Here is a 19,653-nt window from a genome sequence, read left to right on the forward strand (position 1 = left end):
TTTGAACTGGTTGATTAAGATAAAAAAAATTATTAAAAAAAATATATAGTGTTTGGCAACAAAGATCAAAAGTGCTTCCCTTTTAGTAGTATAAAAGTGAGACACAACAAGAATGCAAAAAGTAAAATAAAGTAAAGACAAATGAAAGCTCTTGGATTTATGAAAGAATTAAATGATTAAAAGTTAAGCAAACAATTTAAGTTTGATGGATGGAAATGGTAAGCCTGGGAATTTTAAGGAAACATAAATTTCAAATTAGATAATCAGGCAGGCAGATAGTTAAGTTTATTTCTCGAACTTAAATGACTAAACTAAATAAAGCTCCTCCAAGAGTATTGAATCGTTATGTTACAGATGTATGGATATATAATGTTTGATGGGCAGCTAAGAATGCCTCTGATAGCTTTTAAATAGTTTATAGTATCGTCTGCATGTTATATATGTTTCTCTCATGGAGTAAATCAGTAACGGCAAACAACTTTCAATAAATAAACATACTTTAATTAAATTCTTGGATCAGAAATATTAATAGGAAAATATGTTTCACAAAATAACCAAATTAAAACTTTAGATCTAGATTTACAAGCTAAACATCTTTCTATTTAATTTTAAATTCAATTTATATTAATTATCGTGAAACTATAAAAGCAACTCCTAGGAGGATTTTGGAGTTAATAAATATTGGAGAACTCACAAGTATCTTTAACAAAAACAAATTAATTTTCTATAAGTACTCCATTTAAGATAAATTTTTTGAAAAAAATTGGGTATGTGTTTGGACCATATATGCTGAAATTTTCTTAAAAAGAGAACTACGCATAAATATTATATGAAAAATAAAAATACACACACATGTCTTATGGTAGAAGAGTGACGAGCAAGTCGACTGGATAGAGTAGCAAAGCAAATGATTTTGTGGCAAACTCAACAACAATTTTTTTAATATGAATATCTTAGAAGAATTTGTCAACTTTGTGCCAAAATGTGTGTATATCATTTAGTTAATATAAGATTCATAAAACTCGATATATTTTCTAATATAAGTTTTTTAAATAAGAAGACTTTTTGTTAAATTTTTATAAAGTTTTTATTAGTATTACAGATTTCTCAAATTTAATTAAATATGCTATAAAGATAGTTTGATGTCAAATGCTTTATTAAAATTTGTATATGCTTAGTAAATGATAAATTTGAGAAATATAGAATACTTACTCTTGAAGATGCATAGATTTGTAGTATATTTCATTAGCCATAGTACTTGACTCCCCAATTCCATTATTCTTTTCTGCATTTTCTGTTTTTCCCTACAATAATTGTTTTTTAGATTGAAACTTTTTTTTTGGATCAATTCTTGTAGGCAAGACCAGTAAATAATGGAAAATGGAGAATCAAGTAATAAAGCTAACAAAGTATCTTGGAAGTTTCTGATAATCATATACCCAAAATTTGTTATTGGAAGAGAATGAGACATTGAAATTGAAAAGAAAGGTTGTTTGATTTTATAAATGCATGATGATAATACTTACAGAACTACTATATATATATATATATATATATATCCATTGGAAGACAGAGAAATCTCACATGCAGAAATAAGTAAAATCCACATATGCTTTTTATTTTGTTTTCCCTTTATTTTTTGTATTCTTTTCCAATTGTATTTGTTCTGTACCAGAACTCTATCCATATTTGTATGATATTTGTCCATTTAAAATATATTTATTTTATATTTATTTTTTTTAATATAAAATAAAATTCTTTTTTTTTTAATTTATACTACATCAGTCTTGGTCAATGTAAATTTTGTTTTCCAAATAATTATTTTTTAAAATGAAAATAGAGAGTATATGGTAAGAAAGACTACAATAGCTTCCTTTTAATTGTATAGATTTCTTTCAGTTTGGATACAAAAATATAAAGTTTGTATCTTCTTAAATGGTATAGATATCTTGCATTTTTAAAAAATTAATACACAAAGGATTGCAATTCAAAAAAGATAATTCTAACACTCTTCTGCATATTCTGTATAATATAATTATAAATTAATTTCAAATATTTGAAACTTTTGAACTGGTTGATTAAGATCAAAAAAATTATTATAAAAAATATATATATGAGTGTTTGGTTACAAAGATTAAAAGTGCTTCCTTTTAGTAGTATAGAAGTGAGACACAACAAGAATGCAAAAAGTAAAATAAAGTAAAGACAAATGAAAGCTCTTGGATTTATGAAATAATTAAATGATTAAAAGTTAAGAAAACAATGTAAGTTTGATGGATGGAAATGATAAGCCTTAGGGGAAGTTTAAGGAAACATCAATTTCAAATTAGATAATCAGGCAGGCAGATAGTTAAGTTTATTTCTCGAACTTAAATGACTAAACTAAATAAAGCTCCTCCAAGAGTATTGAATAGTTATGTTACAGATGTATGGATATCTAATGTTTGATGGGCAGCTAAGAATGCCTCTGATAGCTTTTAAATAGTTTATAGTATCGTCTGCATGTTATATATGTTTCTCTCATAGAGTAAATCAGTAACGGCAAACAACTTTCAATAAATAAACATACTTTAATTCAATTCTTGGATCAGAAATATTAATAGGATAATATTTTTCACAAAATAACCAAATTAAAAATTTAGATCTAGATTTACTAGCTAAACATTCTTCTATTTGAATTTAAATTCAATTTGTATTAATTATCGTAAAACTATAGAAGCAACTCCTAGAAGGATTTTGGAGTTAATGAATATTGGAGAACTCACAAGAGTCTTTAACAAAAACAAATTAATTTTCTATAAGTACTCCATTTAAGATAACTTTTTTGAAAAAAATTGGGTATGTGTGTTGGACCATATATGCTGAAATTTTCTTAAAAAGAGAACTACGCATAAATATTATATGAAAAATAAAAATACACACACACGTCTTATGGTAGAAGAGTGACAAGCAAGTCGAATGGATAGAGTGGCAAAGCAAATGATTTTGTGGCAAACTCAACAACAATTTTTCAATATGAATATCTTAGAAGAATTTGTCAACTTTGTGCCAAAATGTGTGTATATCATTAAGTTAATATTTTTATTCATAAAACTTGATATATTTTATAATATAAGTTTTTAAATAAGAAGACTTTTTGATCAATTATATAAAGTTTTTACTAGTCCAACAGATTTCTAAAATTTAATTAATATGCTATAAAGATAGTTTCATGTCAAAAACTTTATTAAAATTTGTATATACTTGGCAAATGATAATTATGTATAACGCTTGCAATGTAAGAATTATAAAAATATAGAATACTTACTCTTGAAGATGCATAGATTTGGAGCGATAAACTGAAACACTCCTCTAAGAGATTATTTATTCTCTCGTCTCATCCTTTATTCTAGTATCTCCCTTGCGGGTCCTTCACCTTTTAATGAGCTTGGAAATATCCAATTTGTCCTTGTAATTTTGGAAGAAGTAAATTATAAGAGAAAATTGAAAAATCGGCCAATCATAAATAAGCAGAGATAAATCAATCAAGAGCGGCGAAACAAAAATTCATCCAATGAGATATAAGCATGAGTAGCCCATCAGAAGCGAGCTTCTCAAATTTTAACCAATCAGGAGCGTGTCGACATTTTTTAGGCGCAAAAAATTTAGCCATTAAGAACAGGCTTTGTCTTCTTGTCGGGGACCGGGTTAAAAGAGAAACCATTTTTTACCAGCTCGCTCGCTTCACCCCAGCGATCGCTAGAGAACGAATTCTCAGAACTCGAATCCTTCTTGACATTTTGCTGCGCTCATCCCTCATTGAAGCTTAATCGAGGTAATTGACATTTCATTGGATATTCTTCTTCATTTCGTTATTGGAAAGTCGTTGCCCTAGAACCACGATTGGGATTAAATTCGATTATTGAATAGGCAATGGTATACTATGGAAATGGTAATTGGTTGCTAATCGACTGGGTATTTATTGGATTGGAGTTTTAGATGTTGTAAATCGAGTTAGATTAGAGTTTCTCCACGAGTTGACAATTAGATCTAATTAAATGAGATAGATAGAGTAACAATTGGTATTACCTGTGTATTTCTGGAAACAACTGAAAACATTTTTTATGCGGTTGAGTATGGTCTATGTGTTATTTTTTCAGGTGATAATGATAACAAACCTATTTTTTTATTACAGGGGATATTATTCAACTTCGGAGGATAAATGGATTTCAGCCCCAGCGTCCATGTATGGTATAATGTTTAAGTTATCAAGTTTGGAGGAGATTACTTATTCTGATTTAGTGGAAAAGATATGCACGAATGTTGGGATTGTTGAATCTTCGAGTAAGTTGATACTGAGTTACATTCTGGTACTAGTGCAAACTCAGAAACAATTTTATATTTCGAATGATGATGACCTAGCCGTGTTCCTGACCTCACTGGATAAAGAGGGACGCTGAAGTATTATTAATGTAGAGGTCATCAAAGGTGTTGAAGTTGGAGAGGAATTTTCCAGAGTTGAGAGGGTAATTCAGTTGGTATAAATTATGGGGGGTTGCGTTTAGGTAATGGTGGATCAAATAATGGTGTACTTGCTATTTACACAGGCAACTGTTCAGCAGGACAACAACATCACGAGAATGTCCCATTGATAGAGGAAGCTGACGGTGATGAGGGAAAAGATGGTGATGATGTTACACGTGATGGAGAAGATGGTGATGACGTTACACGTGACAATGGAAAAGATGGTGATGATGTTTCCCGTGAAAATGCTGATGGAGTGGATGATGATGCTAAAGCCAAGTTTGATAACGAGGAGGAGGAATACAGAGGGTTTGATTTTGATTATGGTCCCCCTCCTGGAGTTGTAGATTTGATAGATTTAGTGTATAGGAATGGGAAGATGGTATGAATCTGAGAGTGGGGCAACAATTTGCATAACAAGATTTGATAGATTTAGTGTATAGAGCTTCACATCAATATTTTTTTGGTCTGACTATAAAGAATTCAGATAAGAGGCGATATGTCTTGAAATGCGGTGAAACAGGTTGTAATTGGTATTTACGAGCTTGGAAGGATGCGAATACACCCTGTTTTTCTATAACAGTATACCGGAAGATGCATACTTGTTCTCGGGCCAGTGCGATTACAAACAGCAAACAAAGGAAAGGAACACCAGGATTAGTTGCATCTGTTGTTAATGAGTTGTATCCAGGTCGATTAGATACACCAACTCCTCACGCTATCATGCTTTTGGTTAACCAAAACGCTTCTGTGAGTGTGTCATACTCCACCGCATGGAGAGGAGTACAACAAGCTAAATCTCTGGTTCGTGGTTATTCTGCAGACAGCTATAGAGATCTGTACTCATATTTGTACATGCTACAGAAGGTGAATCCAGGTACAAAACACAAGGTGTTACTGGACGAACAAGGAAGATTCAAGTACTTATTTGTCGCTTTGGGAGCTTGCCTTGAGGGGTTTGTAGCTATGAGAAAAGTGGTAGTTGTTGATGCAACTTTTTTGAAAGCCGGAATGGGCTGTCAGCTAGTCTTAGATGCTTGTCAGGATGGTAATCGTCACCATTATCCGATTGCTTTTGGAGTTATTGATTCAGAAAAATGACAGTTGGGAGTGGTTTTTCAGGCAGTTAAAAACTGTTATACCCGATAGTCCTGAGTTGGTTATTGTTTCAGACAGAAATTTAGGCCTCATTAACGCAGTAGCTGAGGTGTACACGGAAGCTAAACATGGGTTATTGCACCTGGCATCTTTCACAGAATGTGAAAATATAAGTTTCAAGGGATAGAGAAATAGTTGCAGATACATTCATGGAGTGTGCAAGAAAGTATACAGAGGCCGAGTTTCTTGATCATTATTCGAGGATGGCATTAAAGTACCCTGCTGTGACCGATTATCTAGAAAGGCGTGTAGAAGTATCGAAATGGGCCAAGTGCTATTTTCCAGCAGAGAGGTACAATCTAGATACTAGTAACGTTTTGGAGTCCTTGAATAGTGAGTTTAAAGATGCAAGGAAGCTGCCATTATTACCTATGATAGATGCGATTGTTGACAAGTTGTGTGAATGGTTTAACAAGCATAGGAACGAGGCTGCTTGATCGCCACCAGGACACAAACTGGTTGCCATTGTGGAAAATATTTTTCACAGTAGATGTGCTGATTCTAAGAAGCTAGGTGTCACCAAGTTAAACATCATTCAAATTGAATACAATGTGCTTGGATTCGATGGGATTAATTACACGGTGAGCTTGAAAAAAAAAACTTGCTCGTGCAAGCTTTTTGATATAGACAAGTATCCATGTGTCCATGCCTTAGCCACATTAGAAGCTTACATGAGCGGCCAGACAGAGAAGTGGATATAAACTTGGAGGACTTGTGTTCGATGTATTATTTAACCGAGCAGTGGGCTTTTGCTTATAACAGAACCATCTATCCTGTTCCACAGAAGTCACAGTGGGTTGTCCCCGATGATGTTAAGCAATTGAACGCTTTGCTCCCGGTTTACGAGCCAAAAAGGGGGGGGCAAAACAGCAGAAAAGGCATCCATCCGTTGGAGAGCGTCGACCGAAGTCGAAGAGGACGAAGACGAATAATAAGCGTCGGCTAGAATCTTACAAAATTTATAGCTATTTTTTACTGGAGGTGAAAACGCTGGAAGTGAAAATGCTGGAGGTGAAAATGGTGGAAGTGAAAATGCTGGAGGTGAAAATGGTGGAAGTGAAAATGCTGGAGGTGAAAATGCTGGAAGTGAAAATGCTGGAGGTGAAAATGCTGGAGGAGGTGTCTCAGGTAATAATGTGGTTTAGTTTAGAAAATGGAGAGATATGTTGTGATTGTATTACTCGGAAATACTTAGTACAACCATTTTTGGATTTAGGGTTTATGTTGTGGTTGTATTACTCGGAAATACTTGATTCGGTCAATATCTTCAAACAACGTCTCGTTTGAGTTAATGCGGTCAATATCTTCAAACGACGTCTCGTTTCCCCCAAACGTGATAAAGCGGATTGTTATTTAACGTAGACCTAAAGAGTTTCTGAAACACAATCTGATTCATCTACTATGGCTAGGCAAAACGGGTTTTCTGATTTGCCCATAGAGATGAAAAACAAAATACTAAAAAAAGTAGTCAGTTCTAGCACTCGCGAATACTGTAAGGTTTTAGTGGCAAGTAGGGATTTTTACCAGATCTCCAAGGATCCAATCTTCCTTCGGACCGTGGATTTGCTAAGCGTGCCCACACCTTGGTTCTTTGATATGGCATGGATGAGAATGTTCAAACACAGATGTTTGACAGAAGGTAATCCTACGGCTCTATTTGAAAGAGGTCTTTCAATTTTTTTCTATGACCATGATATAGAGGCAGTGATGGCAATGCTTAAGGCGTCATCGGAAGCGGGATTCGCGTTGGCAAAATATTGCCACCAAATGCTTGTCCTCATCATGTCCGGATGCGACGTGAGCTTAACATCTGTCCCAGATTTTACACAGGCGGAATCAGAAGAAATGCGATTACGAATTGAAAGAGCAAGCCCTAGAGGACCCCCGTATGTCACTCCAGCACAGTTTAGAGAGAGAATTACATTGGTGGTGGACAAAATTAATAACTTTCATTGTGGAATTGGAGACAATCACCCATTAATAATTATGATGGGATATGCAGACGTGCCCCCCGATTGGTGCGATTCTTGCCACTGGACAATGGAGGCGGCAAAATTCCAGTTGGATATTAGAAATTGCTTCGTGAAAGAGTGGCCAACTTGATCCATCCGAGTGAAAATTTGTTTTTGTTTTATTTAAGTATTACTCGTATAACTTTGTAAAACAACGTATTGTTTTCTCTCTTTAGTCTTTTGTTCAAAGTTCAAAGTTCTCTTTCTCGTTCAAAGTTCAAAGTTTTCTTTCTCGTGTATGTAAAGAGTAAAAGTACCTCGTATCAAGAGGATATAATATGAGTTATTCTCAAAAAGGCAGAGAATGTTCCTCGAGAAAGGGAAAAATTAAAAACAAAGTAAAAGGGAGATAAAGAAGAAAAAACTAAGGACAGATAGTGGGCCCTTCTCGGAGCGACGTCATTTAGTAAGATGTAAACCACCCATTAAACCACCCGTAAACCAAAGGAAACCGATTTGATAATGTGACTAACGAAATTCGACCACAAAATGAGTCAGTCTACGCAAATTTGTTCATGAGTCAGTCTACGCAAATTTGTTCGTGGTCAAGCTACTATGTTAAAGGAACTACGGAGCAGTGTTTTAAAAATTTTAAATGATAAAGACATTACACGAGAACATTTGTTTATAGCTTTTATAATCTATGATGAAGCGTATAAGCAAAAGTTTTTCATTTTAATATAAGTATTACTTATAATACTGTAAAACAATAAGATGGGTAACTACGTGGATGATGAGTATAACTATAATTATTAGTACAACAACGTTCAACAAACCTAGTTAATATAAACACTCCAGTTTTGGTCAGGAAAACTTGGTATAACTACGCTCTAGTTATAATGTTTAGTACGGCCATTTATTGTTCTGTCGACCACAAATAATTGTGAACTGGGGAGGAGAAGCAAAAGCGAAAAAGTTGTGAAAAAGAAAAGTGAAAGTAGTACTTTTAGGTCAGAGAATGTCGTGTAAAAGTTAAAAACACGATGTATATAGATAACCAAACCATCAACTTGGGAGAACTTTAATGGCTATAACCATAATTTGGACTGATACATGATCCTTACTTTAAACTCCGTTACATCCATACTGTTTTTTGTAACCGGTTCCATGTAAGACTGTTAAATTTTGACAAAACTTTGATGTGATCTTTTTACAGTTTTTTATGGCTATATCCACATATATCAATGTCACCATGTGCATGTACATGTACACTTCTATGCCAATTCATTACCTTTCAGGAAATACACCAACGACATGTGATGTGACTCATGCTCTAATTTTATGGTAATGACCACGTGCTTCATACTGCACTCTTACGTAAATAGGTATACTGTCTAGTTGGGAAGACCATCATGTGATCTTTTTACTTCCCCAAATTGCTATATCCATATATGATCATTAATTCCACAAATATATTCAATATAATTGACTTATCCACAATCTTAAAAATCAAATTTCCACAAATATTGCCGCACAAATATATGGTCATAATTGCGTTATTCGTTCTCCTCTTTTATTATGTTATACGTTCCAACGATTATTAGCAACAGGTACACAAATTAGTGACCACATATCAAATCGTCTTAAAATGCTTAAAATAGTACGTGGAGTTAGAATAGTGACCCAGATCATGTTCTCAAAAGTTGTCGCCGGCTAGAGATCTGAATCCTAATCAGACATTTTGTCCATGTCAATCTGTACACGACACCGTCGCTATTTGTCCTTCTCAATGTGTTCTTAATTATTTCAATCTATATATATTATATTTTAACAGACACAACCATATGGACAATATCCCTACAAAGTCCCTATCAAATTCATATGGCTATATCCACAACAATGCATCCCTCCCATGCAAATTAACCATCGTTACACATATTTACGTTTGGATGTATCCACACATACTCAGTTCTAAGGGACATCCATCTTCTATACCTGTTTTTGCAAACACTCATATGGCTGTATCCATAGCTACAACCCGTAATATGGCTATATCCATATTTACATCCATATTTCACTCAGTTAAAATTATGTTTTCTATGTTGTTTATATTGTACACATCCACCTAGTCATGTCTATACACAAATCTTATACTACAAGCAATATATAGATCATCCCAGATGTAAGTGTTTCAGGGATACGTCCACATACCCCAATATAATGTCTCTATTTTGGACACATCCACATATAATTATGTTTTTATATTGTTTGTATTGTACACAGCCATAAGTCATGTCCATATACAAAAATCTCATACTGCAAACGTTTTTGCTTGCATGGACACATTATTATCATAGACATCTAGAGATGGACATGTTCGTATAGACACATGGACTTCAAACATTATTTTGGCCAAATAATAGACACGACATGGACTTGTTTTTATGGATACATTATCATTGACTCAGACATGTTCAAGTTCGTCAAACGATGAAGAGGAGGAGAAACCTACGGTGAGGTTCGTCAAATCGCCCGGCCTTACAGAAAGCGTGGATCACAATACTCAAGTTAAGCGAATGGGTTTCTTAACATTTTTACCCAAAAAAAAAAAAAGTTAAGCGAATGGGGACGTCGAGAATCCTGAGAGCTTCATCGGAAACCTCATCCGCTTCTCCGCTGTACTAGCTGCCGATGAGTATACGTGGCAGCTTCGGTGTCTTCGTCTGGCTTTGGTCCTTCTCGCCGCCGTCTGGCGGATCTACGGCTCGAGAGGAAAGGGGAGATGATGAGAATAACAAAACATGATAGCTATGATTTGGATTTTATTTTTCTGTGTGGGAGGTATTCTCAATGTCGGTAAGAGAGAAGGAGATGTCTGTGTGTGTGTGAAGCAGAAAAGGAAATATTAATGTGAGACGCAAGAGAGAAGAAAAGAAGAAGAGAAAGATATAACCAGTTCATAACCGGTTAACCCGGTTAATGTGTATAATGAATTGTAAAGTTGAGGGTTATGTTGTCTTTTGGCAAGGAAAGTGTAAAAAAAAGTGCTACTTCAGTGCCAAATTTTGTAAATCTAAACTCAAAAAGTGCTAAAATTTGTAAAAACTATAAATTTTGTAAATACAAACTCAAAAAATTTATAGCTTTTATAACCTATGATCAAGCGTATAACCAAAAGTTTTTCATTTTAATATAAATATTACTTATAATACTGTAAAACAATATGATGGATAACTACGTGGATGATGAATATAATTATAATTATTAGTACAACAACGTTCAACAAACCCAGTTAATATAAACACTCCAGTTTTGGTCAGAAAAACTTGGTATAACTACGCTCTAGTCATAATGTTTAGTACGGCCATTTATTGTTCTGTCGACCACAAATAATTGTGAACTGGGGAGGAGAAGCAAAAGCGAAAAAGTTGTGAAAAAGAAAAGTGAAAGTAGTACTTTTAGGTCAGAGAATGTCGTGTAAAAGTTAAAAACACGATGGAATGTTCGTCGGAAGAAGAGAAAGGTGATCATGTGTGAGGTAGAATATCATTATAATAATAAGAAATAAGATTAAAAGAGACCTGTTTCCAGGTGACATCGTTTTGAAGAAGTTAACCATCCCTTAACAACCAGTAGACCAATTTAAACCGATTTCATAATTTGGAGATGGTAAAATACGACCACGAGAATAATCAGTATTTTAAAATATGGTTGTTTTCATGCTAACACTTATCAGGGACTAGTAAACAGTGTTTTAAACTACTATAAATAATGAAGAATTAATAGGAATCTCACCACACTCGACACTTAAGTGTCAATCTCCTTCTATAGTCACATTGTCAAGCTTAGGCCATAAATGATGGAAAGAATACGTATCATACTTTTCCTTGAATTTTGTTTGATGAACAAGTTGATAATTTGCTTTTATAACCAATTATGACACGTATTACCGGAATATATTTTTGACATTTCAGTATTACTGCGAATATGGTATATCCACCAAAAGTAACACTATGTGAACGATATGTATAACTGGAAAACAAGGCACAACTACGTTTTAAATTCCCAGTTACAATAAACGACATGTGTTTTCACTTGAACACGTGTTTTATTGGGTGGAACAAGTAGACCCCACTACAAATATTTATTATTTCCCGGGTTTATCCACGAAACTCAAATTTGTTTCCCCCCCCCCAAAAAAAAACATACATTTCCAATTTTGAGTTTCCCCCCCAAAACAGACATTTCCAAATTTAAGTTTCCCCCCAACATCAAAATTCATTAAAATATATGGGTTTACGCACAAATCACAACCAAAACACAAAACACTCAGTTGTTTGCAAAATAACAATTTCTTGCAAGAATGCCAAGTCTCGGCTCGTCGTCCGACTCGGAGATTTCAAGCGGAAGCCCTCCAGCCGAATTGTACGAAGATTCTAGAATTCCGCGATTCTGTTATTGTCATCGTAAACCAATCATCAAAACTTCCCACACCGTTTTGGATCTGCAAGAAGAGTCTTCGCTTGCAATAAGGAATACGTAAGTTCAGCTGTTGATTGCTTTTAATTTCGTACCAAAAATATTTATACGGTTTGTGTCTTGTAGAATCCCGGATATCATCTCTTCAAGTGGTGTGATGAGGCGATGCTAGAAGAGATTGCAGATATTCGGCATGATTTGACCGAGATGCAAGGCCGGAGTGGTTGGACTAGAACCATGAACCGGATTCACTCGACTGAGATTTCCCAGCTACAGGAATCGGTAAGCAACCTGAAGGAGGAAATGGTTGAGGCAAGGAGGTCTCATGCTCTCCTTTATGAGATGGTTTGTGACTTGGTTTTGAAGGAAATGGATAGGGAATTGGAACAGACGCGACGAACTAAGATATTTAAGGAAGTTAAGGACATGGTTGTTCTATCTGTTCTTGCTGTGGCCTCGGTTTTTTTAACTATCTGTCTGTTCAAGTAGTTACGATTCATGGTTGTAATCAAGACTTACTCAATTTTCCGAAAAAATATGTGGTTACACCAAATGATACTGAGTATAACATATTTTTGATTTTTGGGATTACATGTGGTTACACCAAATGATACCGAGTCTTAGAAATTCTCAATTATCCGATAAACATATGGTTACACCAAATTATACCGAGTATTACATATTTTGATTTTTGGAAGTACATGTGGTTACACCAAATGATACCGAGTCTTACAAATTTTCAATTATCCGATAAACATGTGGTTACACCAAATGATACCTAGTATTACATATTTTCGATTATCCGATAAACATGTGGTTACACCAAACGATACCGAGTATTACATATTTTCGATTTTTGGAAATACATGTGGTTACACCAAACGATACCGAGTATTACATATTTTCGATTTTCGAAAATACATGTGTTTACACCAATTGATACCGAGTATTAGGGTTTCCTTATTAGGGATTCCTTATGTATCGACTGAGATAATATAGTAGATAGAATAACACAAGAAATTTTACTAATAATTTTTTTGTAAATAAATATATTACAGTCATAATATTTAAATAATAAAATATTTTACAACGGAAAATAGTAAAACATAAAATTTATTATTTTATTGTGAAAAACACCATGAATTAATTCATGGTGTGTGCCTCGGTCATCAGGCGGGCCTCCTTCTTGAACCGCTCCGGTTCCAAGACGCACATGCATGCGATGTCTGCAAGGTAGTTGTTCTCTTCCTCGACCTTAGGGTGAAGCAGCATGTCATGGAGCGCTTGGAGGAGTTCCTTCACCGTCGTTCCAACCTTCCAGGTAGCGGTGATGAGTAGGGGATGGAAGACGCGGGGTTTGTCGATGTTGGGGTGTAGAATCGGCGTCTTCCACGACACCATTGGTGGCTTGAAGGGGTAATCCGGTGGGAAACGGATGGAGATGAAGAAAATGCCCCCTTCGTATGGACTACTAAGGGGGCCTAACAACATTTCTTGCCATTCATAAATGTCTTCCGCCACCGCCCCTGCACTGAACCCACTCGCCGGAAACCACACCAACTCCCTCAGATGAGTCATGATCCATGCCTTAGGGGCCATTTTGAAGTGATAAAGAGAGCAACGATAGCACTAAATAGAGAGAAGACGATTTAGAAGATAGATATGAGTGAGAGAGAGAGCGAATTATATTTATGGAAAGAGAAAGGCAAAACCCTAGGGTGCAACTCATATAAACCCTTCAAAACCGTTCACCCTTATCGTGCAGAGCAGTTAAAAGTCACATCTTTCTCTCCCCTAATAAACCCGAAAATATTTATTTACTTAATGTATTGGTAAAAATCAAATACAGTGTTGGTAGTTGTACCAGTCTTACGGCAGTTAATGAAAGCATTAACAGCCGTAAAACTGGTACAACTACCAACACATATCTTTTAGACAGTTATTATTATATATTTATTTATTCACTTTTACAGAGATAAATAAACGCGTCATTCCCTCTTTCCTCGTTTTCCGTCCATGCAACGCGTCTATACAATAAATAAATCTTCTCAAGTTAGTAAATGCTGAGTAGACAAATATCATCCAGGGAACATTGTCTATACACTAAAAATATTAGTAGTCTTCCCCACAAAATTTAAATTTGTAAAAACTGAATACTATTGCCCACTCTATAAAAAGACACTTGAGATATTGTACTTGTAGAATTATTCAAGTAGTCTCATCGTTTCTAACAATACATAAACAAAATGGAGAAATCAAATGGAAAAAAATATGATGAGAATGGTCTGCTAATCATCAACCCACCACCTTTGAACATGAGATTTGGTGTGGTGGAACCTAAGTCGCCACCTTTGCCAACTGATTCTGAGATCGAGCAAGTAGAGCTATGGGAACAATTGAAGTAAAATCTTCCAAATGTAATATATTCTCTCTGTTTAATGGTTTATAAAATATGTCATGATCATGCGTGAAAGTTTATATATATTTTTTTTCTTGAGGAAAAGGACAAAAACATCTCAGTCGATAAACCTCGCCACAAACGTTGTACAAAACCGGAACACGAATTGATTCTGGATCTGGAGATATGATTGAAGTGCATGCATTACGGATTCGTGGAGAGAGAAATTTCAAACATGGACACATCCGAATGGGTAAGTAATTAGTCATTTTTTGGTTATGACAAATCTAAAATAAGTTGAAATCTATATGACTGGAAAATAATCAGTTGATGTTGTTTGGTTTTTAAAATTTTAATTGTAGACATAACTCATGATTAAGTAATAATATTGAATACAAATTTAGGCTACATGATTTTTAAACATAAATGAGATTTTCTATGTTTCTGTTCGAAGGGAGAGATGAAGAAGATAAAGAAGAAGAGGTCTGGAATGTCCTCGAAATTCGAATGAAGCCTATTTTTTTTTTTTTTTGAACAATTCATATATGTAATCTCCTATTTTTTTCCTTAGAACCTTGATATTTAAGGTAATTTGATAATTTATCTTTGGAGAAATTATTTATGGTTGGTTTAAAATTTTAATAAGAAAAATTGACGATAACTTGATGATATATAACATGCTAACATTTTAGTAAGCCATACATAATGTTCGAATATCCCAGTATATGAGTAAAAATCAATCAGTAGAAACTCTATAAATTAATATTCGATAAATTAATAAAATCGATTAATTAATAAATTTCTTTGGTCCCAAATTTATGTTTTGGTTCAATTAATTTCTTTATAAATTAATGACTCTTTCAAAAATATAAGAGTCCCAATGTTATTAATTTAGAGGATAGAGTTTTTACTGTATATTTTCAATAACGCATTAACGAGAGTTGCAGTTATTCCGATATTTCTCTCTCTCTCTCTCTCTCTCTCATACGGTCGCATTTATTCGACGTGACTACTCACTTCCTCTCACTTCCTCCATTTTCTATTATTTAAGTTCACAAAGAAGTTCCAAAATCCATTCTACTTCTTCATTACTTTCCCAAATCCATCACTTTTTCCTTCCTCCTCTCTCTTAGGGTTTCTCTCATATTTTCCTTTTATATTACAAAATCCATCATTTTCTCTTAGGGTTTCAGAACTTTTCTCCACAAAACTCGGCCTCGACCACTTTCATATATAAATCCATGGCAGAGTACTCCTACCTACTAGCCCTACTAGACGAACTACTGAAAAATGTTCTAGCGAAGTCGGCTAACACTATTGGTGACCTTATACGGATTCGCTCGATTTGTTATAGGTTCAACGACTGCACCAGAGGCCCTGGCTTCTACGCTGAAGTTGATCCCTTTAATATGGGTCATCCAGAGGATCAAGATGTCCATCTCATCATCGATGTCTTCAGAGAGTTCTATGATGCACGAAATCCAGGCATGATTTTCATGCGAGGTATGCAACTCTTTTTTCGTCGAAAAGATTTTGAAGGGATTCTACTGATCAAGGAAGCGGCAGATAGAGGGTACACACGTGCAGTATATGTCTACGGGATGTTCATGAAACTTGTTATGGAACATCTCGAGGGTGATGAGTATCTCAATAAACTAAGCCGGGAAACAATAAGGAAGTGCACCCGCAGCCTCGTTGAAGAAGTATATCTTGGTTGGCCAATGGGATTGCCAGAGATATTCAATGAAGGCCACCGTCGCTTTTTACCGCGCCTCAATACTCTTATCCACTGTCTGTGCGGTACAGTTAACCGATGGGAGCGTTGGTGGAATGATGAGTATAAACCAGGGAACATCTGCGACTACTGCTTCTTAACTCGTGAATGCGGAAGGTTCTTCCTATATGTGTACCGGGTAGTTAGGGTTTTTCATGATATGGGAGACTGGTGAATGTGTCTGATGTTTTCTGTCTTATGTTTTTTTGTTTTTTGTACTTTCTTATGTTCTGGATTCCGTTTGTGCACATTTCGTAATGTTTAGTACTCCCTTATGTTGTGTACAAACATTATTCTAATAATTTTAACTCGAACTTTTTAGGCCTAGTATTCCACATATATAAGTGGTTACACCAAATGATACTAAGGTGTTACACCTAATAATCAATGTTCTAGAAGTCGGTCTAGGCGGCCGCTTAGGCACCGCCTAGGCGCTAGGCGTCCATAGACCGCCCGCTTAGGGTCTTCGCATTTATATACCGTAGCAGTTACTTTTTAACCGTTTTATATTTGATATTTATAAAAAAATTATGTTTTTTATGTGTAATTTGAATTTTGAATATATATTTCAGATTTATAATATGTAAACTTTATTATTTATAAGCAAACCATGTAATTTTATATATTGCATTCTATAAACTATATAATAAATTTATTTATTTTGTAAACGCCGTAAACGCCTAAAACGACTAAAAATCGCCTAGACTCCGATTAAGCGTTCTAGGCGCTAGGCGTTGTATCACCGCCCGCCTAGCGCCTAGCGCTTTGTTGAACACTGCTAATAATACTATGTTATACCATTTATATGTGGTTTCACCAATAATACCAAGTTTTCCCAATATTTGGTTTTCAGTAATCCAAATTCAATAATAGAAATAGAAGTACACACCCTAATTCAGTTTAATCCAAATACAAATACATATATCAAATATCATAGGAGACTTAACGTCTCTGCCTTGTGTTTGGCCCTAGCTTCGATTGCTCTTGTTTCCGTTTACCTGCACCCACTTCTGCGTTCACAACGTTAGCACCGTCTGGTTCTACCTACACATACCAAGTAATACAACATAGTGTTACAACAAAATATTAAGTATTACCAAAACAATGGATATTACTCTTCAAACTTCAATACCTCTTTACTTCTAAGCAGGTACGGAGATCGGGCTACAAGCTGCTCCGCCTCTTTCAGCTCTGCCTCATTCATCTCCGGCTCATTCTGCACCGGCTCTTTCTGCTCCGCCTCTTTCTGCTCCACCTCCTTCTTCTCCGCCTCCTTCTGCTCCGCTTCCTTCTGCTCTGCTTCCTTCTGCTCCGCTTCCTTCTGCTCCGGCTCCTTCTGCTCCGGCTCCTTCTGCTTCTTCTTCGGCTTCTGCTTCGGCTGTTTCTGCTTCCTCGCTTTCTCAGTTTTCACCAGACTTTCAAGTTTCTCTCTAGCTTGATCATGTTCATGTTCTACATCATTTCGAAAAACTTCTCCTCCCACATCTCCTGGTCCTTCCCTTTCTCTTCTTGTCTCTTTTACATATTGTTCTACAGAGCAAAGTCTTGTATCAAAGCCATCCATTCGGGCACTGATTCGGAGAAACTGAGCGTCCATACTTTTCTGCAAGCTCTGAAGCTGTTCCACAAATCCAAGAGGCGCCACCTTTTCCGTCCCCTTATTATCTCGGGCATCAACATCGATCTTGCATATCTCTTTCCAGAATATCGGCTTCTTTTCCTCAACTAAATGCCTCGTCCAATTTTCAGGAACGATATCACCAATATCTTCCTCTTCATTCCTCTCTATGACTCCAGCAAGCATAATTACCTCATACTCGGATGGTTGCAATATACTCTCGATGACCCTAGTGTTACCGAGTGTTTTATAGAGTTCCGACAAAGGGAAACCTTTTAGTGTGAATGGTTGGAACTTCTGCCTGCACATCCGGGGACAATCCCTCCCTGCTCCTCTAACATCTTCTCTGTATTTGTTCTTTAGACATGGGATGGCCTCAAAGGCTAGCAACTACACATAAACCCAACAAATTACACTTACGCTCATAGTATTACATAGTTACAAATTCTTTATAATGTGACATACCTCCAAGGGAGTAACAAAGCTTGGAAATGTCCAGGCATCTGTTCCGACGACCCCATTGAAATGCCTCATTGTGTGCTCAATCTCCTTCATATTTACATCGAATGAATACCTGCTCCAAGGAAACCTTTTACAAGCCTCGAGATCATCCACAATCCTCAGGAATAAGTGGTCAACAGATGGTGCTCCCTTACCGGTTTTCGTTTTCCCACTAATTATAGAGGATAAGAAGTAGACGACACACATTCAACCGATCAAGATTAACTAGTCCTCGCATTGACTTTAGCTTTTTCTCAACAGAAGCAAGGGAGTGGACGGTTCCCTGGAAATATCTATTCTTAAACGAAGAACTTCCTATGCTCTCATAGTCCTCTGGGTATGGGAGATAGTTTAATCCACCCAAAATGGCATGCTCTCTAAGGGAATAGCGAATTGGTACGCTATTCACTACTGTCCGAAGAAGAAGCAACCACATTCCCATCATCTTGTGTGTTGTGTCCTCATGCATGGCCCTATGCATATGCCAAAGGTGCTTGAACTGTGGGTGTTCTGTAAACCATAACAGCTCATGGGGTTCAAGGTCTAGGGACTCCAATTTTGTAACAGCTTTGTGGATATAACATCTTGTTCCCAGCTTTATTGCATTATGATACTGAATGGGCTCGAAGAACATTCTCACGGGTGGCAATGGCTGGTTCTCCTCCTCCTCAGCCTCAGCCTCAGCTCCCCTCCACAACACTATCTGATTATTACCCGTCTCTGATTCGGCAATTCCTTCTACCATTTTCTCCTGCGACGATTCGGAATCTGAGTACAGTTCTGGTCTAGCATATCCAAACACTCTTTCGTTGCCTAAATCCATGACTCCTATTTTGTAATTGCCAACCGAATAGAGAACATATAAATCGAATTTTGGATTCTACACAAAACCGAGTTGAAATCTACAAAGTAATCTAGATGGAAATTAGAAATCAGAGGACGAAGAAGAACAAACCTGATTTAGCGAGGGGTTGATTCAAGACAGGCAGCAGCAAATCACTTGTAGTTGTCCCAGAGAATACTAGGCGAAGACGACGACGAGAGGACGATTTCGAAATTTGAATTTTTTTTTCTCGGACTTACCACAATTTTGACCCTAAACCCGATTTCTTCGGATTCAATCTGATATGACAGACTGGATGTAGATCTTCGTGGTTGGGTTAGTAAATATGAAACTTTAGTAAGGACCTGCCAGTATTTGATCGCTTTTCTTCCTTTTTCTTGCTTTAAAATAAATCAAAAACAAATTAAATATTATGAGGATGATATT

General features: G+C 35.8%; 3 protein-coding genes across 3 annotated transcripts; 1 reads left to right on the top strand and 2 right to left on the bottom strand.

Annotated features, from left to right (window-relative positions):
• Positions 1-5,097: 5,097 nt before the first annotated feature.
• LOC112083053 lies at positions 5,098-6,098 on the top strand. Its single transcript, XM_024150778.1, has 2 exons — positions 5,098-5,551; positions 5,776-6,098. Exons 1-2 carry the CDS (start codon positions 5,098-5,100, stop codon positions 6,096-6,098), a joined length of 777 nt encoding a protein of 258 aa, XP_024006546.1.
• Positions 6,099-13,235: 7,137 nt separating this feature from the next.
• LOC18010566 (ubiquitin-conjugating enzyme E2 11) lies at positions 13,236-13,691 on the bottom strand. Its single transcript, XM_006393538.1, has one exon. It carries the CDS (start codon positions 13,689-13,691, stop codon positions 13,236-13,238), a length of 456 nt encoding a protein of 151 aa, XP_006393600.1.
• Positions 13,692-17,206: 3,515 nt separating this feature from the next.
• LOC112083054 (uncharacterized protein At3g43530-like) lies at positions 17,207-19,206 on the bottom strand. Its single transcript, XM_024150779.1, has 4 exons — positions 18,596-19,206; positions 18,348-18,456; positions 17,397-18,272; positions 17,207-17,308 (listed from the first exon to the last, which is right to left on the bottom strand). Exons 1-4 carry the CDS (start codon positions 19,204-19,206, stop codon positions 17,207-17,209), a joined length of 1,698 nt encoding a protein of 565 aa, XP_024006547.1.
• Between the last annotated feature and the right edge of the window lie 447 nt (positions 19,207-19,653).

Source organism: Eutrema salsugineum, unplaced genomic scaffold (assembly GCF_000478725.1).
Source record: "Eutrema salsugineum unplaced genomic scaffold, Eutsalg1_0 scaffold_7, whole genome shotgun sequence".
NCBI lineage: Eukaryota > Viridiplantae > Streptophyta > Magnoliopsida > Brassicales > Brassicaceae > Eutrema > Eutrema salsugineum.